The 26136-nt window shown below is 40.1% G+C and overlaps 1 protein-coding gene across 1 annotated transcript; it reads left to right on the forward strand.

Moving 5' to 3' along the window:
* Positions 1–1334: 1334 nt before the first annotated feature.
* Positions 1335–25865, forward strand: LOC139139143 (zonadhesin-like). The gene is made up of 23 exons (XM_070707949.1): positions 1335–1515; positions 5919–6224; positions 7326–7576; positions 9596–10961; positions 11532–11645; positions 12133–12347; positions 12665–12772; positions 13194–13349; positions 13665–13833; positions 14205–14381; positions 14743–14948; positions 15551–15725; positions 16236–16346; positions 16656–16769; positions 17242–17803; positions 18157–18270; positions 18526–19245; positions 19579–19688; positions 20832–21155; positions 21621–21791; positions 22387–22720; positions 23126–23152; positions 23429–25865. The coding sequence occupies exons 1-15, from the start codon at positions 1446–1448 to the stop codon at positions 17634–17636; spliced, it is 3933 nt and encodes a 1310-aa protein (XP_070564050.1). The 5' UTR covers positions 1335–1445; the 3' UTR covers positions 17637–17803; positions 18157–18270; positions 18526–19245; positions 19579–19688; positions 20832–21155; positions 21621–21791; positions 22387–22720; positions 23126–23152; positions 23429–25865.
* Positions 25866–26136: the final 271 nt, after the last annotated feature.

Genomic DNA, 26136 nt, shown 5'->3' on the forward strand with positions numbered 1-26136 from the left:
ACAATAGAAATTAATCACATCCCATCATGAATATTAATGCGGAATTATGTTTGCACTGGAGACCAAGGATTTGTATCCAGCTTAGAAACACAAATAATAATAGCAGTGATAGAATATTTATTTGCTTTATCGTAGTGACAGCAAAAACAAGTCCTCTAAGTACATGGGGGCTTATTTCTCTTCAGGATGATCAGAAACCTCCAGTGTCTTTCCTTCATAGAAAGTTGATATCAATCAATAATCAACTGCTCCTGTCCTTTTGAAGTCGGCATGGAGTCTAACATCTGAAACGAGCAAATTAAATTGAGTAGAATTTCTTCAAGTACTTCCCTCCTACTAAATTTAAAGTTCGCACACCAAGCAGATTAGCCTTTCCAGCTGTAGGCATTCCAGGGTTGCCAGATAACATGAAAAAGAATACGCTGGCAGTGTAAAATGCCTTAGTTAGGTATCTCATTCAACAATATTACTGGGACTTACTGCACGGTGAGGCAGATTAGGGTAAATAAATATAACAGCCTGGCAGAGACAGTCGTTAAGCCTCCCTGTTATTACATTTTGAGGGGATTTATGGTATTCTGAATTTTTTATCTCTTAATAATACCATTCATTGCAACTTAGACCGCACGAATTGTAAGTTGTTCAATCGTGCATTGAGTTTTCTTGTCTTTTATGTGGGTTGTATATTGATTCAGACAAAGAGGAAAAATTCAGAAATTCGGAGAAGTTACTGTGGTTAAAGGTGAAGAAGGTATTGAACTTCCTCATACCAAGCTGATCAGTTGGCCTGGCAATAGCTGAACCAGAATACTCTTGGTTGTTATGGCAACATTTCCTTGTTGATAAACTGACATCTGTGTTGCAAGTTATACTTTGGACCGGCGCAGTAACACTGATGTATGTAGCATTATCTCCTACCCTAACGACAAGAATGCAATTTTTCAATCTGTCATTTAAAACGCACAAAGCTGGAAACCTTTGACCGTATGATCCTGGATGTGCATGATATGACGGGCGGAGCCTCGTCTTGCTCGTGTACCAAGGTTACACCCATCTAATTTCTGGACCACGGAAGCAACGCTTTCAGCACCTCAAACGCGATATTAAGTTTGGAATAAGACCCGGTGTGACGGAAAATCTATTATTGTAACAAAATCGTGGTAGCTTCGATTCTACCAAGTCAAAAATTTCCTTCCTATTCGCAAATGCCATTGGCAAAGAAAGAAAATAGTCCCGGTACTTCGGTTTTGTATGCAAATATCGGTCCACGCCCAAGTCATCAATTTAGGCTGATGTACACCCCTATCGCTCCATCGGGTTCTCCTCCCTATAGTGATAGCGCTTACAGATTACACAAAACTCACACACCATCGGTGCCTACAAGTACGACATCAGCTTCGCGGCCATAGTCATGCCTTGATCTGGAATATTACGTATTTGGCGAAATGAAAACATCGATGTTGTTTACATTCAACGTGGTTGTCGCCATTGCGATAGGCTTATCTTCTTCCCCAGGTAGGATAACTGTTTTTCATGGCAGTCATATCTACATATTTAATTTGTTAAAAAATTTGAATGTCCTGGAATACAGTTTATTTGTTTGCAGTTTTTGCTTTGAATTTACCAAAGCGTTAATTTATGTTTTGAAACACAGAATTGAGTGCAACAAAGTCTTTCCTTCTGTCTCCTCAGAAAAAAAGAGGAGTTTAGTTCCAAACCGACAATGGGTGTGATGGTAATCATATGACCTACGTACTATATCAAGGGTATCGTCGGCCCGTCGGGTAACAGCGCTGTATGTCTTTCTTCTATAGCGAAGCACGATTCCTGGCATTTTTCCGTCAGGAAAACATGCCAAAGATAAATAGACGGAAATAAAGGCTTCGTGTAATTTGAAAATGGGCATCGAAATAGTACTGTTATCTTCTTCATTGACCCCTTGTATAGAGGGCGCTGATAAATTTAAAATAAATTGCTTATTGTGACGGTTACTTATCTGTTGTGGTGCAAGGTACCAGATGTATTCAACACCATTCCTGTCCCTTACAATTTGTATTGCATAATGATGTAAGTTGTTACTGAAGCAATCCTTAGTTAAAACCCCGAAAGGTGGATGATACATTTTGAAAGCTAGGTTTCAAATCCATGAACGGCCTGCGAAAGAACTCATCGCATTCGGTATCGTATCATAAGACACCTTCCGAACAAAACATCTTTCTTGTGTCAAGTTTAATTAAAATCAGGAAACAGATCAAAAACTTAACATTTAAAACGTACATAAAATTTTTCATGGTTGTGAAAATTTTGTAAATTTTATCCATCTACGAAAAAGTAAACGGATCAGATACACGGTAACAGTTAGGTTAGGTGGCGCTCGAGTTGCTAGTTTATTTCGACGTATTGATTGCATGGGTAACATGATTGTTGACTTTAATTGACTATCCTATAAATCGCTTTCTCCTCTCAGCGATTATGTGTAACAAGTGGTTTTCGTCACGGTAGCACAACTTTCAAAGAAAGTGTATTCGCAGTTATGCGATTTTATCAAAGAAACGAAGAAGTGGAAATTTAACGGCTAAAATAATATTTTCCGTCGGCCGGAGATAAATCATGGTGTCGAACTTTTGTGTCGACGGAAAAAATAAAATGTCGCGCGGTTTTGGAAAAATATCGGCTGCAGTACTAGTGCGAAATGACCAGTCAGCGAAATGACTTAATTTAACTTCTTAAAATGCTCTAAAAATCTTTGAGAAACATGAGAACCAGGAGAGAAACTTTTTGACCATGTTTAGAGCAACGCGGTGAAGTGAAGCGACGGAAAGGGAACAATGTCACCGTACATACACTGGTGATGGAAACGAGCTGCGTGCCCGTGGTCTCGGCATATCATCATTCACTCGGTCCCTACCCGGTCGTAGTAAAGTTCCTCTCAGAATCTCGAGATACGGTACTGTTTAAAACTCGATATTTAGATAATTAAACACATTTTTGCTAAAACGAAGTATCGAAGATTCTCTTTTTTTTTTCGATATATCCAGTGACTAATTTTTCATATGGTCTCATGTCCCTGCTCCTCGGTCATAGTTGAGTGTTTTAGCGGCGTAGTTATTTTCTGATCATCTTTGCGCTTCGCGGCGAAAAACTAACCTCTAATACCTCGGTTGCCGCCCTGCAATTTACGAATACCTGTTTTATTTGCTGTTCGCACGTAGAATTTTATTAATTTCTCTCACTGAACACGATTTTGAATCGTTTTAATCGAGCTTCAATATCGCAATCAACAGAGACATATCACCAGTCCAGTATTACGGTACGGGCAATGACAGACACGGTATCACCGTTGTCCCGACCAATATCGTGAACAGCAATTACATTGACGCCAAGTACAACGCGAATCGTCCACACTCGCTTAACATTGATGATGTTTTTGTTACTCGACTAAAAAGTTACTTAGGCCTTGTTTTATGGTTTATTGATAATTTGAATTATTTCCGATAACACTGAACACGATTATTATCCAACTTTGCATTGGTTGACGGGAAAGACGGAGGATTCTAAACACTGTTCAACTTGCAAAACACATCTTGTCTTCCTATTTTGCCATTGTTCCCCCCCCCCTCATTTTATTTTTGATTTTGTACTGCTCAACAAACATCCAACGATGTTTATCAATTTATTTACTCATCCAAAGAAATTTGACAACCGATGACCATGAAATCGACCAAAGATTTTTTATCCCGCAGGAAAAGAGTTTCGGTAACAGAAACCAATAACACGACCAATGATTTCTATCGGACAATCAACTTTATTCCGTCGAATGTTTTTAACCGGGAAAACAAAAGCAAACAAAGTTTTTTTATCATCAAAAGCAGTTTGCGACAAAAGAAAATCCATGTCGGTGATATAAGTATTATTAACTTAAGTTAGACAATTCTGCGTAATTCGAATGATACAATTACAGACATTGCGTAATTCGACATCCGCTCGGCAACTTTGCTATCGGGAACGTGGGCGCTCCTTTATGTGAACACTACAAGTAGCATTCACTGCACCCTGAGAAAATTTACTTGAACTAGCCAATCAGTGAGATCAAGACGTACACTTTGAATGTTTCTTTTTTCAAAAGAGAAAGTGTTCAAGAATGGTAGCAAGCACGAAATCTAAAAGTGTTTGCAGAAACTGATGTGTTATGACAGCTCCGCGACAGTGACCAAAGATGAGTCGTCAAAATGATGTAATTCTAAATACAGGATTCAGTCTTATGCCCGAATATTTCTAGTAGTACATGTCTTCGATGTGTTTCTTTTAAAGTTATCATCTGGAGGATTGGAAGTTAAAGAAGAAATTAATGTCCTTGGGATCATCTGCTCATAGTTATGATGATACAATTCGCTCTAATGGCAATATATGATCATATTTTCCCCAGTATTGACTAGTTTGCGGAAATTTATGCATGGTTTGGGATAAGTCAGCAGCGGTGTAGGCCATTACAATTTACTTAGATGAAAGCCTGTCTTGGTAACTTGCAGTATCGAAATGCAATATGTCGAGTATATAGCCAGCGGGACACTGTTTTGATTGACTGATTGCAACCAAATCCTATTGTATACTGTTACGTTTAATCCAACATACGATTAAAACGGCCAACATCAAAAGGAATGATGTGATGTCGAATTGTACCAGGGAGATAAACATGAATAAAATAATTCATATTAAAAATTGTGTAAAACAAGACTTCATGGTTTCTCTCAAATCGAGTCTACACACACCAGTTTGTCTCGTGCCTCTGTACATCTCGCGGGAATTCTGTTGACTCTTCCTCTTCACTGAGTCATGTACATTACAAAACAATGTAATATTTCAAGTCCAGAAAAGGTGTACATTTTTGTCCCTTGTCTTTCATTTTGTTGCTTTATCATTCGAGGTGGCCAACCAGCGAATACAGAGACATCGTGACCAATGGTGTTTTACAAAGAGATATGCTATTCGAACTTATTGTGGAAAATTAAAATTTGGAGGGAAAAGTAATAGATGCTCGTATGCCCCCTCCCCACTCCCCCGCCCAGCTGGGATTTGAAAATAATCCCTCCCGGGGAAAATTATCCTCTCCCGGGGAAATCCCATCGCTTCCCATTTCCTATGCCCTTTACCCAGTGAATACAAAGGTTCACCTGCTCTTTGGCAAACTCCCGAATAATACACCTTGCCCGCCCCTATGTCTTTCTAAATTTGACCTCTGAGTAATGAGATTCCTCCACCCGTTAATCATTGAAGAAAAAACTGCCCGCCTGTCCGTTCCCAATCCGTTGATGACGAAAACGAAAAAAAAATGGCCGTCCTCCTGGCCCAACCCCAAATAAATCGTTCACGAACAGCATTTTGCATGAACAGACAGTGTTGGCTGGCCCTGATCATACTTAAAAGTGATGCTTTCTTGCATATGCTGGTTGCGTTTCAAAAACATTTTTATCCTTCCATAGCACTGGTAATCTTATAGAAAATCGTGTAAGTTTACTGTCGGACCAATACGTATAGCCAGATAGCATAATCATCTGTTCAAAGGTAAATGGCGGTGATGAAACATAGTGATCGAAGAATCATTTGTTATTTTTATGATTAGAAAGTGCTCTTTTAACACTTGTAATACTAACACAATTGGAACTAATTTGAGTTAATTGGATTTTCATATTTTTAAAATTTCTCAAAAGTGTTAGGTGCTCTTTAGCTGATTATTGCAATATTACAAATTACTCATAAAAACAAGTGTTTGAACTTAAAAAGAAAAGCACATGAGCTTATATTTGCAGATCAAACATACATTACTTCACCATCCAAATATCCCAAATTAGTCCAATCGTGTTTACTGTATACGTATGCGCCTTCTGATGTGAATTTTTTGTAATTTATTTGGCTCGCAGCCTTTTGCCAGAACTTATTTGACGACCTACGGATAGATGATCGCAGCGACGGCGCCATTTGGGTCAGCTGGTTGGTTAATGGTAATATCAAGGACGTTGAGGGATGCCGTATTACCATTGAATCGCCATTGAAAGATGGAGCCATCGGTGTGGAGCTCAATGCCGCAGAGACGCTCAGTCTTCTGGGACCGGACAACAGACATCATTACAAATTCCAACCAATCACAAATGACATTTCTCACGGGGTTACTGTAGAGTTGCTGAAAGGCGGGAGAGTTGCCACCGAGACAGTGCACATCGAGAGCGGTAAGTATACTGTCAACACACTCATGAACTGTGCATGCACAAACCCAACGCAAATTAGCCATCAATCGGTATTTTGAACCAACTTACTAGGTAGGGAGCCACTGGGACAGAAATTCGGACTCTCACATTTTTTCCAATATTTTTCTAGTCTATCGTTTGTAGGGGCTCATTTTGAAACTCTTGGGTTAACAAACATTTTCACCGTCGTAGCTTTTTGCAAGTTGAAAATGTCCGATAGAGTATCACAAAGATGGTGGCCATTCTAAATTTCAAATATCGGTAAATGTTAGATAACTTGTCTGTATAACTTCAAACTTAACACCACGGCCCTTGCTATTTGTTGTCCTTGTCCTTGTCCTTGTCCTTGTCCTTGTCGTTGTTGTTGTTGTTGTTGTTGTTGTCGTCGTCGTCGTTGTTGTTGTTATTGTTGTTGTTGTTGTTGTTGTAAGTGAATGGTTGAAAGTTTAATTAACTGAAGTCTTTCAATTTCGAGGCGCATACTGCCTTAACGCAGATCTTGCTTGTGTACGTGTAAAGTTGGTACATTGTTTGTGCTATGGAAAATTCATCGTTAATACATCACTATTAAGTCAAGCATACCAAATTGACCGAGAAGAAAAAACAAAATTATGAAATAGCGGGAGACTCAAATCCAACGTTCCAAGTCCAGGAATTTCGTTTATTCTCCCGGTGTATTTACCATTTCCTTGATCTGACAGGTCAGGTGAATATTATTAAAATGCATGGCAGAAGTGAAACGCGTGAACTCCATATCAATGTTTTGAGGAATTAGGGAACTCAACGCTTATCCTAGGGACCAAGAAATTTCAAATTGATGAGCTAACCTCTCCAAGGGTAAGCTCGGAGAGCCCTTGATTGATATCCATATGAAGTGTTCTTTTTTAATTTGATGAAGTACTTCACATTTGTGGTGATCACGCGACAGTGATTAAGTGTAGGAATGTATGTGTCACGGAGGAAAATATTTGGAATTTGTTTCATATCAAATACTTGCCGACATACATGCAGCTCAATTTTTGCTATGATTTTATGTCATGCACGGAGAGCGTTCATTAACACATGTACATATTTTTTTGCCAGCGAGGAAATGCTATGAGCCTGACATCGAAGAAAATGGTTGCCTGGAAGAGAAGATTCATTATCCTGTCCCTAGTGGTACCGTCGTCACCTATTGCTGTAACATCGGGTATGGGTTATACGACCCGGGAACAGAATCATGTACTGGAGTTAAGCAAGCAGTTTGTCAAGATGGCGTTTGGACAATACCGCCCCCGCAGTGCACGAGACAATGCGAGGAACCTTCAGAAACCCCGAAAGAGGATTGGCTCAAGGTATGTTGACTCATGCTCCCGTGATGTGGGATATTATATACGAAATATTATTTCCATTCGTAATAATGCATAAAAATGTAAAAATCAGATTGAAATTCTGAATTGGTTCGGCTACTGAATATATGAACTACAGTGTACGGATCTATAGGGTCACCAGATAACAGGATTTGTTTTGAAGACATTCTCAGCGCTGTTCAAATGCTGCAATCAGCCGTAGATTTTTTACCCTTGGATGTATGTTTATACATGCAATAGATTAGATTGTCAAGAAACTACCGTATGAGTGACTTGGAAGAGAAAACAACTTGAATAATTAAATTGCGGCGTGGTTGTACTAACATGAATGAGAGCAACCCGCTGGTCTTATGATTATGACGCGGCCCGCTTTGTCATTGGGCGAATCTGCCTTTCGCGTTTATTGAAAACTGCACCGTCTCTAAACGTTTTTCCTTGTGATAATCACACATAAATTTTGAAAGAGGTGAAAATTAGTAGCCGTACTCCAGAGTCTGTAGAAATGGGAATTACTCTGCTTTCCACAATTTTAGATTTAAGTGGTTCCATCTGTACCGGCCCTCAGTATCAAGGGATTCTTACTGCTGTTCGTTGTACTCATAGTCATAATAAAAAATGTTGGAAAAGACATTTCGATTAAACCTTTAGTGGTAATTTGGGGTCAAGAATATTTGACTGTGCACTAATGATACACAGATCATGGAAACCTGCGGAGAAGAATAAAGTTTGGATTGATACACTGCATTAAAACGTGTCAATTCAATTCAGTCTGTTAGGCTGATTATTTGCATAAAAACCCTTTCGGTCATTAGCAAGGACAAGACTTTTGACACGACAAGATGTCATGATACAGTCACGAGGGCACATTGGTTCTGTCTGTTAACCGGCGGCACAGTTCCGTTGTGCGATAATTGGTATATCGACCACTGACATGCTTATTCAAATTTTACTATTTATCGCCTTTGTCCATGTCACTGGATGACTTTGCTGGCGTTTTCTAAAAAAAACAAAAACAAATTTCCATTTTCTACGTCAACTTTTCCGGGATTTTCATTTAATCTGGCACAGATTTTATATCTGAGATTGTTCAACTGCTTGTTTGTTTGAGAGTCAGTAAAATATATTGATGAAATACGAAACAAGCAGTGAAAATTCTCTTTTGGGGGAAACGCCTGGCTCTCATCGAGAGCAAATTTTATCGGTACGAGCGCCCCCATCCGATTCAAAGAGTCTGCCATGTTATTACTCATTATCATTAGCATATCAACAACCTGATAACATGGATAGTGCTGTAACAATTATGTCAATGCCAGAAATTCATTGCCGTGGGATAGAATTGAAAGCAACCAATCAATTCTTAACCTAAATATCCCGAATTTTGTTGATGTCATGAGAAACGACAATATGGCCAAAGTTTTCACTGAGAAGATAGGCCATCACCGCCTTTTAGGCTTCTCTTTGAACACTAAAAACGTTTCTTTCAACTTGATTGGGGCTAATTTCCCATAATTACGAAGACAATCAGTGTACTAGGTTTTAGCGTCGCCCTAACGCACTTTGAAAAACGTGAAAAGTTAACAAATCCAAAATAAAATCGTAAAATTTAAGTGGCATCGCCATTTATATTTGGCTGACAATATCTAATTACTGTTCGGGTATCTATGACAGTGCTTGTTATAACTAGCATCAGATAAAACTACAAACGGGTCGACGCTCTCTCGTGTTGATCCTCGACAACAATATTTCACAGCATACGTGTCTAGTTTACCTTGAAACTTGTATGCCTATGGATTTGTATGGCATTAAATGTTTTGCACGGGTACAAATATACTTGATGTTAAACTGGCCTATAACTAAGCTTCTATCTACCCGAGTTACCAAGTGTGGGGATAACAGTTCCATCAATATATGTAGAATTTGAAATCATATTTTTAGTTCTTCATGGATTTTTTAGATAACGTTGGAGTGTGACATAATACATTTGCAAAATGATTTTCCCTACAGGAATTCATGGGTGATGCAAAGCTAAGTCGTAGTAAACGAGAGGGTGTTGATCATATCGATCCATGTGTGCCAGGGTGCGCCGATCCCGGAACGCCTGAGAACGGACTTCAAGTTGGTCGGCATGCTTATCCAGTGTGTTCACGAACCGGCGTGTCATTCGAATGTGAAGATGACTACCGCCTTGTCGGGCGTCACACCATCGTATGTGATGATGGCCACTGGAGTGGACCTATCCCATCCTGCGTAGAGGGGTGTTCTGATCCCGGTTATCCAGAACATGGTGGCCAGTATGGCACGATGGAGTATCCCGCGGAGGAAGGCACTGAAGTGACATTTTACTGTGATCCCGGGTACGGTCTTATTGATCCAGATACCAACGAGTGCAAGGAAAGTACAACTTCAACATGCGCAGACGGCATGTGGACAGAAGCTGTACCTCTGTGCAAGGCTAAGTGTGAAGATCCCGGCACGCCGATGGAGGGAAGGCAGCCTGTTCATCGTTTTTACCCCGTGTGTTCAGGGACAGTGGTCCAGTTTGAGTGCCATTATATGCACCGACTCATCGGTGATGAAAGGATCCAGTGTATCGATGGCCATTGGACAAACCCATCGCCCAGTTGTGAGGTGATGTGTAAAGACCCTGGAAGTCCTGACAATGGAGGGCAGACAGAAAGCATGCAGTATCCAGCAATCTCTGGTGCAAAAGTGAGTTACTACTGCGATGACGGCTACCAGCTGTATGATGGCAACACCAACGCTTGCATTGAAGAGTTATCGATCACCTGTTCGGATGGTTCCTGGACAAATTCCATGCCACTGTGCGTCCAAAAGTGCAACAATCCTGGTGTACCTGAACACGGGTATCAGAAAGAAGGTTACCAGTACCCGGTGTGTCATGGCACTGAACTGTCATTTGCATGCACGGAAAAGCACAACTTGGTAGGTGAGGACACCATCAAATGTACAGACGGAGAATGGAGCGCTGCTCTACCGCTCTGTACTCCATGTTGTGATGATCCGGGGACACCAGACAACGGACATGTACTGGATGACCACGCATATCCAGTTGACGCAGGAACCATCGTTCGATACTGCTGTGACGAGGGGTATGATCTCGTTGGAGAGACCGCAGCGAGATGCAACGAGGACGGGGAATGGACTAGTCAACCTCCAGTTTGTGTGGGGCGATGTGACGACCCAGGTGCGCCAGAATATGGTTACCAAACATTGCAGCTGGAGTACCCCGTGAAGAGCGGTACATCAGTGACGTTTGCATGCAACCCTGGATATTCTCTGAGTGGTTCTGGTACATCTACCTGTATAGATGGACAGTGGGTTCCACCGGCAGAAGGGAATTCTTGCACGGGTAAATATGTCAACGTCTCCATTAAAATTTAATGAGAACGAAATTCTTGGAGATAAGAGCGAGAATTTTCACAATGCACTATAGTTCTAAAACAGAATGCATCTGATTTCAATTACAATTCTACTGCATCATAGATGAACAAGTTGATTTCTGCGTTTATATCGTTCACTCTATTTTAAAAAAAAACAACTTAACACTGTAACCCATACATTGATTTAAGTATATTTCGACGGTGCATTAGTTTATTTATCTGTAAGCTATGCGTGTTCTCATTGTTTTGCATGAAACACATAATATACAATGATTAAATTTTGGATTCAAGTTCATGAACAAACATAAACATTGAATCCTTTCGTCTAACTCAAGTGCCGGAACTGCTGGCGTAACATTTGATGCTCATCATGACCTTCCCTTTGAGGTTCAGGAGCAATAGTTAGAAGTCTGGTGAAATTTACATCAGTGACGCGCTTCAGTTAATACTTAATTACTTAATACTTAGCTAATACGTCAGTTAATACCTTGAAAAATGTTTCAATTTACCCAAGTCGGTCTCTTTCTCTATTTGAACAGAAATCGATGAATGCAGCAGCAACCCCTGTATGAATGGCGGAACATGTATCGATGGCTTTGACCGGTATGATTGCCTGTGCCCCATTAACTACGAAGGACAAAATTGTGAAAGTGGTAAGGTTTCACTCAAATTCATGTATTCATTCGTTCATTCATTCATTCATTCTTCGTTCGTTCGTTCGTTCGTTCGTTCGTTCGTTCATTCATTCATTCATTCATTTATTCATTCATTCAACCCGTCTATAAAATGTTTATTGCAAAATAACATTCAGAACAGATGAATTCGAAATAATCACCTTTCCATTTTCATTAATTAAAAACTTTGATGACCCCATGTCACATATCACTTTAAAGAAAAGTTGATGGTTTCAATTACCACAGTCCCTCAACACATTTTTGCTTGTCTTATAAGTTTGCTTTGGCTCTCTCCTCTCTCTCTCTCTCTCTCTCTCTCTCTCTCTCTCTCTCTCTCTCTCTCCTCTCTCTCTCTTCTCTCTCTCTCTCTCTCCCCCCCTCTCTCCAATCGTATGAACTTTCTCTAGACTTTAATTCTTGGCCAAATATTCGTTAAAGCGGGATATAAATTTCATTTACTCTGCAGAATATGGAATATGCTACGTTTGGGGAGATCCTCACTACTTGACTTACGATGGCGAGAAGTACGAATTTCAGGGCCAGTGCTCATACATTCTGACAGAAAGCGCGTCAAGTTCACTCACACGTTTTAAAGTTGTGGTTGACAATGAAGCATGGACAACTTTAAGGGACGATGAAGTTAGTGTAACAGCCCAGCTCATAGTCACAGTACATGGAAAGGTATGTTACTACGAATCAGGAAGATAAAACAAACACAGGTGTGATTTTTTAAGCAACATCCATTTATTTCTTTCATCGGTAGAATCTATGTATCGGGTTAACATGTTTAAATAGTTTAATATTTTTATTTTTGTTCCATTATGTTTACAACAACTCGGGTGCTTATGGTGGCATAGTTGATTGTTTGACCCTGTAATATGTATCGCATACCAAATGCAGTCAAGTTCTGACAGTGATGCACTTTTTACAGTTACTCTTTCACAAATGTGTAGCATTCAAGCAATTGAACATATGTTTCATTTTGATGACGCTTTCAGGATATCAGATTACTAAGGAATCTTGATGTATATGTGGATGACGAACCGGTGACATTGCCGATCCAACCCTTGCCGGATGTTTATGTTCGCAGAACAGGTCGATATGTCGTGAGTTATGATTTTAAACCGTTTAGGATATGCAGTGCAACGTGTAAAGTTGTTGACAGAGCCGGAACACTCGAAGTGCATTGAAATTGAGGGAAAAATTATAAACAAACAGTTTTGTTTTAGACAATGTAAATAATTTTTACTTGAGGGCGAAAGTCAACACAATGGTCATAGATAATTGTAGACAGACAGGGAGGAAAGAAGTGACACGCATACACTTGGTGTTTTTATAAAGTCAAAACAAGACTTCATAATGTTTTTGATGTAAGACACTCGGTATTTATTGTTAAACTATCTCTAGCAGGTTGCTGTATTATTTCGAGTATGGTAGTATTCAATTGTTAATAATAATAACCACCTTATGTACCATGACAAAATTAATTTGTTTCTCTCTTCGGTATTCTGCACTGTATTGAATTAGACCGTTGTGAGCGACTTCGGCTTGACCGTGAGGTGGGACGGAAATCACCAGGGAGACGTCAAAGTTCACGGTGAATACAAGGATACCTTGCGCGGTTTGTGTGGAAACTTCAACGGCGATCCAAGCGATGATTTTACCGATCCGAATGGACTTTTGGTAGGTATAGCTATACAGGAAATTGAAGCCTTTTCTACATGTACAAAATTTACGGTATGCGAAACATTTGATTAATTAATTGGTTAAAACCTGTCTCACACATTACATCTGTGTGCATTCCAGACTATTAAGGCATTGCTAAATATACACATGATGCTAGCTTCACACCCTGCATAACAGATCAGGCTCTGCTATGATGACGTCAGTACATGTTACTATATAAAGAATAAATGTCGATGTCTTGATTATCACATGTTGATAGTTATGCGTGGTTTTGTATTGAGAATCTGCTAATATTTGACTGACCATTTGCAGATACCTGATGGAATGGAACACACACACAGAGCTGCTATGTTTGGGAATTCCTGGGTGTCCAACGAGGAAGAGTGTGACTCCGTGGCTGGAGGTTGTAACCCCTGTGCCAGTGATGTCGACATTGCTGATGAGGCCTATGACCTTTGTAAGGTCATCAAGGACGAACATGGTAGATAAATTATAGAGTCGACTTTATTAACTAATTAATATAGTCAAACTGACCATATTAATAAAGCGGAAAGTAGTGTAATATGCGACCGTGACTGCAACTGTTTCCGCTGGCGTCTGGCCCCCACTTCAACTACTGTTATCACTGCTACAGTAACTGTTGTCTCTTGAACTAATAAAAATGCATTGCATGAAGCGACTCTACCGGTCATACGTCTGTCATGATGAACTAGGTTTTTAAAAACTCCGTTTAACTTTAAATATGTGAATTATCACAATCTAAGCATGATCAAAGTGTCTTAGACATGCCGACGTGTCTGCTTGAGGGATACCTGAGCAGATACTAAGATCAGAAATGTATGTTTGTTACAGGACCTTTCGCCGCCTGCCATCCGACAATCGACCCGGACCAATTTTTTTCGGCCTGTATGTTTGATGTTTGCTCGAAACTCCCCGACAAGTCCGGTGTGTGCATGAACGCCGAGGCATACGCTCAGGTTTGTCTGGACAACAGGGTAGCGTTGTCATGGAGAACAGAGGATACATGCCGTAAGTTTAGAAAATATGTCACCATTGCGATTCTTGCCACAGACAGTATATAATTGGGCTCGCAGTGTTAGGCGGTTCTCTTCGGAAAAGATAGCCGTACAGTGGCCTATTTGATGATATATATATATATATATATATATATATATATATATATATATATATATATATATATATATATATATATTTCATTTTCTAAAGTAACTCAATAAATGTGATGTGTTCTGCACAGTGATAAAACTCAAGTCTTCAAACCCTTTTCAACTTGTCATTCTTAGATTTTACGTGAATATGTCTTTACTATGCTTTTAAAACCGAGATTGATTTCGTCCAATAATGTTGATGTTTTTTATGCTCTCATTAGCTATTACCTGCGTCAACGATAGAGTTTACAGCAATACGATTTCTCCCTGTGTTAAAACCTGCCATGATGCGAGACCTCACTACGCATGCGTGGAATCGCGACTTGTTGAAGGGTGTACCTGTCCAGACGGATTGTTTGTCAATCACCGGGGTTCGTGTGTACAAGCGGCAGAGTGCGGATGCACGGTTGACGAAAATTACCTTCCTGTAAGTTTTAAGTGGAAATGAATTTGTTTTTCTTTGAAGAGCGAAAGTATTTTCAAATATTTAGATACACCGATGCTCACAACAAATACAATATCAAAGCCAAAGCCGTTCATATCAGTTTGATTGCTAAAATTGACCTTTGGGACTCAAATAGGAATGCACACGTCGATAGCAGCACGATAAAAACAGGCACACTCGACATTTTCTCCTTTCAGGTAGAATGCGCCACTGGAGAAAGACATTCGGACTCTCATATTTATATTTTTACGATTCTTTTCTCGTATACTACCGCTTGTTTGGGCCCATTTTGAAGCTCTTTAATAAATAAAGTTTTCGTCATATTTCTGTTAGCATCAAAAATTTCTTTTTCCCCCATACAATTAATACAAGGATGATGTCTATTTTTGAATTTCAAATAGGCAAATTTAATTTGAAGGAAATGTTTTTCTCTGCTACCAAGATTTGCACTGTGACAAACGACTTTTGATCTTGATTTCAAAAGTCAACTGTTGACAATTTCCTCGAGAAGTTTCATCAAGTCTTTCTCCTTCGAGGCTCATCGCTATATAAAGGAATAATGTCGCCGTTTGGTTCTATTTCAGTACGGAGATTCTTTCGTGAAGGAGCATTGTGATGAAGAGTGTACGTGCGTTACTGATGGTCGCTTGGATTGCGTGGCGATAAGGTGCGATCCAAACGCTTACTGTGGCGATGAAGGTGGAGTTCGTAACTGCTATTGCGAGGAAGGTTACCATGGGAATGGCAAGAAATGTGAAGGTTCGTACAAACTGGTCCAGACCAAATGATTACTTTATAAGTACATGTTATTTCAGCAAAGAAAGCATACCGTATCATTGCTTTGTGTCCACTCAATGTACTACAGCTTCGTTGTGGGAATTTAACGTTAAACATGTAAAACGATGAAACCACACACCAGATTGATGACGTCAAATATCAACCAATACATATATAAATTAACGATTTTGTGTAACACACTGGCAGACGCCACTATTATTATAGAATTATTCTGCTTATTAGCTAGGTCTGTCTCGTTTTCTCTTTTGCCGGTCGTGTATTGTCTTCCGAGCATTATGTGTTCTCTCATCCGTGCATAGTTAGAAGTTATTCATTTGATTTCCTCAGCCCTGTTTCACTGATTTCGTACAGCTGTATGACTGCAGAAGACTCGGGTAGATCATTGCAGACTTCTAATCCTCCTTTCTGTCATCTGAGTGCGGTTTCTAGCGTATTTCAGCATTCTTACTACCCGCTTGTGCTCCCTTGCAGGGTACCACTGCTACAGTGAACCGTGTCAGAACAATGCTACTTGCATCGAGCTGAGTTCAACTTACAGATGTGAATGCCTGGCTGGCTGGCAAGGAGACAACTGTGAAGAAGGTATGTTCATCGGGTTGACCTTTGACATCATTGTGTACCGGTTGTATGTTTTGAGAACTTGAAAACAACATACATATTGTACATGCATTTCAATCGATCAGATTGAGGCTAGATAGGCTATCTATAGAACACGTCACTTTGACGGCAAATACCATGTTATTTATATCGTCAGCTAATTCATACAAACATTGTATTCCTGTTTTGAAAATTAGCTTTACCGGTAACGTCGACTTTTGATAATATGTATTTGAAGATATCAGTCTCTTCAGCTCACTCTAACTGATTGAATGTTACAATATCTGTTGCCAGATATTGATGAGTGTGCCAGCAATCCTTGTCAGAATGGTGGAACCTGTATCGATAAAGTCAACGGATACGAGTGTATTTGTACAACTGAGTGGAAAGGGCCTAACTGTGAATCAGGTATGTTGCAGGACAACAATCATCATGCAAGCGATATGTGACGAGAAACTCCTTTCCATCTGTTGCGTGATTTTACGAGATTTTGCGAGGCTACTAGTTGAAGCGGGGCTTTGTCTCACGATACCGAACGGCGCATCATGTCTATTACACCAATGTCACCAGTTTTAACAAAAGTGAGGCAAAATTACACTTAATGACACAAAATATTAGCTAAAAGATTTGCACTGCCGCTACATATAGTGGTGCTGAAAGCATGTAGTCTGGTTCGAAACTATGACCTTCGTCAGATCATCCATTATTGCAAGTGAGTAAATAGTTATTCTGGAAAGTCATAAACTTCCGGCGAAAACTCTTTGTATAATTTAAGATATTATCGGCTACTATAAGTACCCTTGATGTAAAGAAAAGATATGAGCTTTCCGCACGGTTAAAAACTTCTACGTCACCATTTGCCGACTGTTCATCTTCTCAGAAAAACCGAAAGGTGAATGTGATGATCCCGGTACGCCTGAAAACGGTCTTCAAGTTGACGGTCATGAATACCCGGTGCCATCAGGAACAACGGTTACGTATGCCTGTTATTCAGGCTTTGACCTGGTGGGCGCACAGCAGATTCAGTGCTTCGACGGAGAGTGGACTGACTCTGTGCCTGAATGCGTTGAGCAGGAGCTGGAGCTGAGGCAGTGTGGAGACCCTGGCACGCCTGATAACGGTGGTCTGGTTGACCCAGTGACCTTCCCGGTGTCTAGCGGCACGACCATCGAATACGAATGCGATGACTATTACGACTTGTTCGGATCCGAGACTATCACCTGTGATGACGGCACCTGGACTCCTGAAATGCCGGGTGTGCTTGCGTCGATGTGACGAACCAGAATCACCGGAAAATGGACGGCCAGTTGAAAGCCACACCTATCCGGTCATTACCGGTACGAATGTTACATACCTGTGCGACCCCGGTTACGAGGCAACCGGCACCACAAAGATTACGTGCTATGACGGTCAGTGGTATGGTGAAGTGCCTAAGTGTGAAGGTAGGTCAAAATACACAGACATATAATAAGAAAGCAGATCGGATACGAATCGCCTCTATCAAGTTTTCAACAATACTCTCCTCCCGGGATAAGTGGTTGACGTATATATGCTAATTAATTAATTAATTGGAGAATAAAATTAAATAAAGAATAAACGAATGAATGAATGAATGAATGAATGAATGAATGAATGCGATTTTAATTTTATGCAATTGTACACACAATTTTGTTTTCTATAATTATATTTGCATTCATTACCTGAGAGCCGCCGTCGAGACATTATACGTAGAGCATTAAGACACCTGTGATGGCATTAAGACACAATAAGACAATTTACGGTCGTTTCTTTACAGATATTGATGAATGTGCCAGTAATCCATGTCGCAATGGCGGCACCTGTATCGACAAAGTCGACGGATATGAGTGTATATGTCCGAGTGAGTGGGAAGGACCCAACTGTGGCTCAGGTAAGTGTCAGTGTCCGAGTTGTTCTCTCTCGGGAGTGAACCGCAATGTCAGCAATCCCACTAGACATCTATTTAAATTTAAGTGATGTCAACTTAGAAAAATCTAAGAATGTTTATATAAAAGTGCAAAATATTTGTAGTTATGCAATATATCCTGAGCATGCGACTTCAGTTCTCCACCCGGTTCTCCATCAATGTACATTAACATGCATAGCCTATGGGCAATGATTTTGTGCATTGTATTTTTTTATGCAGGCACTTGCGATGATCCCGGGACACCCGACAACGGTTTCCAAGTTGAAGACCACGAATACCCAGTGTCGGAGGGCACAACTGTCACATACGACTGCAATGACGGTTACGATCTTTTCGGTGAACAAGAGCTGACCTGCGTGAATGAAAACTGGAGTCACGAAGAGCCGACATGCTTGAAACAGTGTGACGATCCGGGTGAGCTAGAAAATGGAGATTTAGCGGAGCCTGTGACATATCCCGTGACTAGTGGTACAACAGTCGAATTCGAATGCGATGAATGGTATGCTATCGAGGGTGACTCACAGTTGAAATGTGACAATGGATCCTGGGAGGGTGAGTTTCCAAATTGTGTCAAAGATGGCTGGTGCGATGACCCCGGCGAACCGGCGAACGGTTTCAAAGCTGAAACATACCCGGCCAGCTACCCGGTACCACCAGGAACGGAGATAACGTACGAATGCGACAGCAATCACGACCTCTTTGGATCGTACACGACAAAGTGCACCAATGGCGTCTGGGATCCCGACATACCGGAGTGCCTGGAGCGGTGTGATGATCCGGGGACACCAGAAAACGGCAAACAGGTTGGCCACAATAGCTACCCAGTCGCGACTAACACAGTTGTTTACTTTGAATGTGACCAGGACTACCAAACTAATGATACATCGGCAATCATATGCTACGATGGCGAATGGTCAGATGAAGTACCCGTTTGTTACCGTAAGTAAGATTTTACTCCTGCACCCAGTGTCCGCCAAACCTGCAGGCCGGTATACGGGATAAGCCCGGCCGATATAGCAGCAAATATATATCCGTGCTAACATCATCGGCATGATCTTTGCAATTACGTTTATTCTTAGCTCTAGAATTGTGAATTTTCTGTAAAGATATTGCTGTTTGATTTGTTGTCGCAAAATGGATCGCGATCATGTTTCTGCTTGTTTCAAACCATGATTTTGTATCTATTCAAGTACACTTAATATATAATCGCAGTTTTACCCAGCGTGGCTATATAGCTGACATTATACCTTTCTCTCAATTTTTGTTCGACAGCTGCCCCATGCGAGTTTAACAATAACGTCTATGCCAACGGAACAGTGATACATGGTGATCAGTCTTGTGACGCGTGTGTTTGCTATAACGGCAACGTTCACTGTACCATGGTGAGTAACATTAACACAAATCATGTGGTCCTTAATACTCTTAGTCCTGAATTGTGATGCAAGAAAGTATTGTACTGATAATAAAATCAGACTGCCTTATTTTTGGCATTAAAATGACACTTTATCGTCGGTACTCTATTAGGTATGATTGAAATGGCTCGTGCCATCTTAAATTCCATGGCAGGGCTCGGGTACGAATGCTTTTGAAAAGCAATTCGAGGGCATGAAACACAGTCAGTCGTGACCCCACAGCTAAAGGGTGTTCATACGGATCTGTCATCCGAAAGCGAAGTATAGTTGATATAGTGCTTCCACAGTTTCATGTTGGCGGTGCATTAGCCTTCTCAGACTTCAACACAGTATGATTTGGATTTTTTACCAACACAGCTTTCTAGAATATTACCACACAACAGCAAAAATCTCGAAAAACTATTGAAATAAATGGTTTCATTAATCTAAAATAGCTACAACAATATTGAAGATCAGAGGATGCAGAGAGCATTTCGTATTAATTACTTGTGTTCTGATGAGGCAAGGTTTGCTGTTAGGGACAGAGGCATAGGAAAGTTTTTACTTCGTATCAACATGTTTGTTAACATTATTCTTCTCTTTTACCACGCCGACTCATAATAGCTCATCAGAGAGTAAACAAACATCATCTTGATTACAAATGAAACAGAAAGCATATTGATTGTGATTGAAAAAGGATTTTAAATTCAATAGAAAATGTTGGCTTGCAAACGGCCAGATGGACAAAGGTATTACATACAAGATGTAGGTCAAGAAATATCTGACTCTAAAAGAGTGAACATCTGTCAGTGTGTTTACTATTTGTCGTTGGTTTGTACAGCAACAGTTGCTCTCTCTGAGAACGTAACCCGTTAATTTAACCCTTTGAGCGCCAAAGTCAATTTTTGTCACCTTCATAAAATGTGCCCCAGTCAAATTTTTTTGAATTTTTTTGCCAATTTTGGTGAAAAACTGAAGCCGATGAAATTTGATGTCCATTTGATCCAAAAGTATCAAAAAAATCACAGAAAAATTCATGAAAATTGGTGAAATGTTGCGCTGAAATTTTGGTGGGAAAAATTACAGCACTCAAAGGGTTAATACATTTGTATTATTTTGCTTTCCACTGTGTAGTATTGGAACGAGGACATTCCCTGTGAAATGACCGATGACCAACAGTCAACGCCATTTAAATCTTCATCCAAATTGAAAACTGAAGGCTCCAAATCGCTATCCCTTTCTGTTGATTCCCAATGTCCGGCTGACATGACCTGCCAGATGGTGACGTCAGAGTGCTTATTAGAGCCAGGCTGCGACAACGAAGTGCCCGTTTGCCGTGCAAATAGCGAGTTGCAAACGATCGTCGAAGAGAGCACCCCATGTTACGGTCATACAACCGGGACGTCAGGTAACTGTGGAGTCATGGAGATAGTCTTCGACCATTCGGCCATCACCGAGGTAAGAAACGAACCGACCTACATCCCAAATCGGCTGTCCGTCACCGATTTACAATTAATCGATTTTTTTTGTATTTTTGCCTCAATAATTCCAGAAAAGGTGGTATAGGAAGAAACACGAGACAGTTTGTAAAACGTTTACACTTTTCTAAGATCTTGAGTACTGTCCTCTGTGAAAGGTAGCGTATAAAACTCCAATGTGTTGTTTGGAAACAATTATATCATTTATTACCCCAAGTTGTCCTCGTCAAAACTTCTACCCATATAATTTACCCACATAGTGTACATATAAGCGAGAACAATAGTTACCAATGCCTTATCATTCCTTCAACTTTTTTCCCATGATGAATATGTTCGAGCATGCGCATTGGCATTTAAGTGAGCAGAAAACGCTATCCATGTATCAGAAAACGCTATCCAATGTATCTATAGGTTAATGGGTAACAGAAATCTTGCTTTTTAACAGTCCGAAACGCTGGCAGTATTGTGTCAGGACCTAGGGAGATACCTCAAGGAAGAACTGAGCCAGTTCCCAGAATGCTCTGCTGTTAATTGCGAAACTCAACCCGACTCACAACGACTGTCTGGCAGAGATAAACGTGAGGACATAGATCCATTGATCGTCAGAACAGAAGTTGTAAGTAACGAGCAAATCATAGAAAATTGAAATGGGACAGCTGAAAGTAATTTGGAAATTTGAAAAGCATTTTAAAATAGTGAATTCAATGTCGTTTAGTTGTACTTCAACTTGATAATTATCTAGTTTGATTGGAAAATAAAGAAAACTAGATGCAACTGAGCTTTGACATTTTACTGATGATGTTTTAGGGAGTATGGTACACATGATTTTATTACAGGTAGTATACGCCTGGGGGGAAGATTCACATTTTACAATGCTTTGCTCTTATTGTAATTTTTTTGAACTCTTTTCCTAGTGTAGCGTTGGGAATGAACTTTACAAAGAGGTCTTCTTTTTGTTAAAATTTAAAATTTAATATTTCCAAAAAAAGGAGTTAACAAATATATGGTGAGGAGTTTTAATTGTAAATATCGATATTTTAGGTAAACTGTATCCGTAGTACCAAAGTTTGCATAATGACCGTCCATTAGCATTCTTGATATTGAAAGAGAATTGGTAGCGTTTTCATTGAGAAAGTCTAGAAGAGGGTTTGAGAATGTTCAATTCCGTGCTTTCCCATGACGAAATGTTTCAAATTACTTTACACTTACAGGAGATAAAACCCCCTTCAGTAGAATCTTCAAGTACCAATAATAATAATAATAATATGCTTGACCTAATGGCTGCCATCGAAAGAACCTTACAAGAAGGAATAGACAGTGGTGAATTGCCTGGTGATCTTGCAGCTGCGGAAGAAGTCTTTCTTATAGTGGACGGCGGATGGAGTGAGCCACACCCGCTGATGCCGTGCAATGTAACGTGTGGAGGACTTGGATGGCAGAAATTCACACGTAACTGTACCAATCCGCCACCTTCTAACGGTGGTGCAGGCTGTGAGGGCAAAGAGGAGGGATCAAGGCCTTGCTTTGAAGAATGTACCACTGCAGGTGGGATATTCATCTTTTGGTGAAGTTGGATTGGTTTTTGTTGGTTTGTTTGTCCAATCAGTTTTTGGACAATGTCATGCAAGTATCTCCAGGGACAATTAAACGTTGGGTGTGCATTTGCAATGTCAGCGATGGGAAACAAGAGACGTTTTTGTCTTGCGTCAATATTTAGAACGTGACGGTCGTTTTCGTTACTTGTGATGCAAACGCTATACGGAGTGAGCCTGAACATAATTTCGAGCAACTTCTGTTGCTTTATGTGATAATGTTTAATTATATGCATGGTAAATTATTGGTAGATTTTCCGCGCACGGAATGCAGCGGACACTTACTACATGACTTTCTCTGACTTCATTACATTTTTCATTGTTATTGACATTTTCCCGATTTTTTCCTTTTTCCCAGCTCCGACCGCAGAGCCAATCACTCACGGTAAGAAATTTAACAAACACACTCTGACTGTAAAATCAAAATTGTCAGTCATACTAAATTAACTGATGAGTTGAACATATTGAAGTATCCTTTGCCCTTCGGCAGTGGTCATGACTGAGATAACAAAGACATCTACTTCGATGACGTATGCCAAACTGTTACAGTAAAGATCTGAAGGAAAAAAAAAATTTGGCGGATTATTGAATTGTGTTTACATGTCTACGATTGTCACACTCACCCTGAATCCTAAAAATGTTGATTTTCCGTAATCGACAGGTAACTATTGGATGATACTCGTCCTCACGGCCATTACCGTGGCACTCATCCTCCTGATTGCGTTACTACTCCTATACTTACGCCGTGGCAAACAGAAGAAGAAGGAGGCAGACAAGAAGCTCGAGGCAGATCACGCTGAAGTGATGGCCATGCACATGGCCAACTTCTCCGTAGGTTCCGTCAGCCGATCATGGCTCATGCGTTCTTCGATGAAATCGGATTCTAACCAGCAGTCATCGGGCGACTTCTACGAGAGGACCATGGTCGGAGCCGAAACCAGAGGGGACATACCACTCCAGGAATTCAACCTTCACCACGACGGCGATGATGGAACTGTGGACGAAACTGTCCATTTCGGTCGATTGAGAATGGGGAGTAAAAGAGATTCGGCCGATAATCTATCCATGAGCCCTAGTGAGATGGCCTTCTTTGACAACTCTGGGTATAGCTACCAAGAGGACGCCAGTACAATCGATCACCGTGGAGGCGTCGGAGCTAAGCCTGACCCCTCAAATGAAATGGATCCGTATGGTCGAGCTGAAAACATCTACGTCGACGATCCAGTAAGCAAGGCAATGGGTCAACGTGCAGCTGCTCCTCTCGGCTCGTCCAACTTCCAATCGAATGAATTTCGCGAGGATGAGATTGTCACTGAAGAGGAAAACATATACAGCTTGTCATCAAATAGACCACAGTACATATAACAGACTCATGGAGAACGTGATGAACAATCATTCAGTTTTCTGAACTTAGTATAAACTTGGATCTTTTTGAATTTATCTTAACCCATTTACCAAATTCGTATCTAACTCCATCCTTTAAATGTATACAACATTCCACTGAGATTAGTTCATTTATATAGAGATGTGTACCATCGTTTATTACTTCGAATGAATCGATGAATATTTTCCCCCAGTGCCTTACACTACAGTTCACGCTTTTGTAGTAGAAAAGTTTGGCGAGAACGATTGTTCTTGAAACAATCTTGTCAAATTGATTTTCCGGTTAAAATTTGTGGACAGCCTTTCGCCTCCTCGGCTCTCTAGCGGACTCCCTCATATATATATATTATATCTTTAGTGAGTTTCATGCACCTAGCAATCGTACGTCAAACAATATATGTATATATTTTTAATGAAAAATGAATTACTTAAATTGTGATGGTTTTGTAGTGTATCCCAATTTAATGTTATTTTTTAGTATTCATTTATTCCCATTCAAAAGTTACTAAAATACACAGCAAAATAATTGCCCCTGTGACAGGCCCTGTACAGACACTGACACAACCCTGTGGTACAGGTCTGTATAGGCAAAGGCGTCCCATTGCTGTGACAGGGGTTGATGTGCAGGTCTGTGTCCTAGGCTGTGGGAATAGGACTGTATACAGTGCTGTGGACACTTACCAGTGACAGGGTCTGAAATGTCTGCCTGTCTCAGCACTGTACATGTATTTACAGGACTGTACACAGCAATGTGAATACAGACCTGTAACAGGGTCAATAATATTTTTAATGTCCGTACAATTATGCCTATATTCATTTCTGTCAACAAAATTAATCAATGTTTCTGAAAATATACACCTCTGAAATTTGACAAATTTTCAGACCCTGTAACAGGCCCTGTAAGTCAAACACTGACACACCACCGTTTGGTACACCAGTATTTCAGTCATGTGGTCACAGCACCGGATGCACTCAGAAATTACATGTACATTCCTGTAATACCATGCCTGATACAGACCTGTTCATATAGCCCTGGTATCTGACATATTTTACAGGTCCAGTAACAGAGGTTATTTCTCAGGGACTGTTACAGGTACTGATCAGACCCTGTTACAGGCATGTACTGAAATTTGTCTGTAGTTTTCTTGCTGTGTAGAATTACAATAAAACTACACCAACCTGTATAAGTCGAAAAATCGGTTCATAGAAGACCTTTCGACAATTTCATTTTTTTGTTTGATCGCGCTGGTGAAACAAGTCTTTTGTGCTTCCATACTGATACTCGGTAGTTGTAAAGCAATGCTGCGATGTTAAACATTAAATAGGCTGATAATACCACCTTGAGAATTATAAATCTATATGGTAGCAAGGTTGAGCAAAAGTATACATCTTTATTGATTTCATTTACATTCCTGTGAAAGTGAAATAATTTACATGTTGACTTATGTGATGTTTTTTTATCATATCACAAAAGAGCTTGGAATTCTAAGGATTGTAGCTAATACTGATTAATATCTAACGGGTTCCTATTTTACACAAAGTCAGTGTTCCCTACAACAATATTCAGTTTGGGTTTCGTTTCATAAAGTTGTGGCGTTTACTTATTTTGAACATTTTACTGGAATTGACAGATACGAATATACTCTACTTCCTTCATCGCAATCCGGGTTAATCATTGTATATGTAATTAGATAAAATACAAGCGTTAATTCGTACATCGGGTTTCGTTGTGTTTTCTGTGATTGTCTTGCTGATTTCTTGATTTTACATGGTTTAATTTATTCACAGGTATTGCTAAATTTACATATATATATATATATATATATATATATATATATATATATATATATATATATATATATATTTACATATATATATATATATTCCGAGCATTACTTCAGATTCAGTAAGCCACTGCTTCGGTGTAGAATAATCGTTCTGATGCTGGTTTATAACGCGCTTGTGAATGTGTGTGTGTGTGTGGGG

Source organism: Ptychodera flava, chromosome 8 (assembly GCF_041260155.1).
Source record: "Ptychodera flava strain L36383 chromosome 8, AS_Pfla_20210202, whole genome shotgun sequence".
In the NCBI taxonomy this organism is placed as follows: Eukaryota; Metazoa; Hemichordata; class Enteropneusta; family Ptychoderidae; genus Ptychodera; species Ptychodera flava.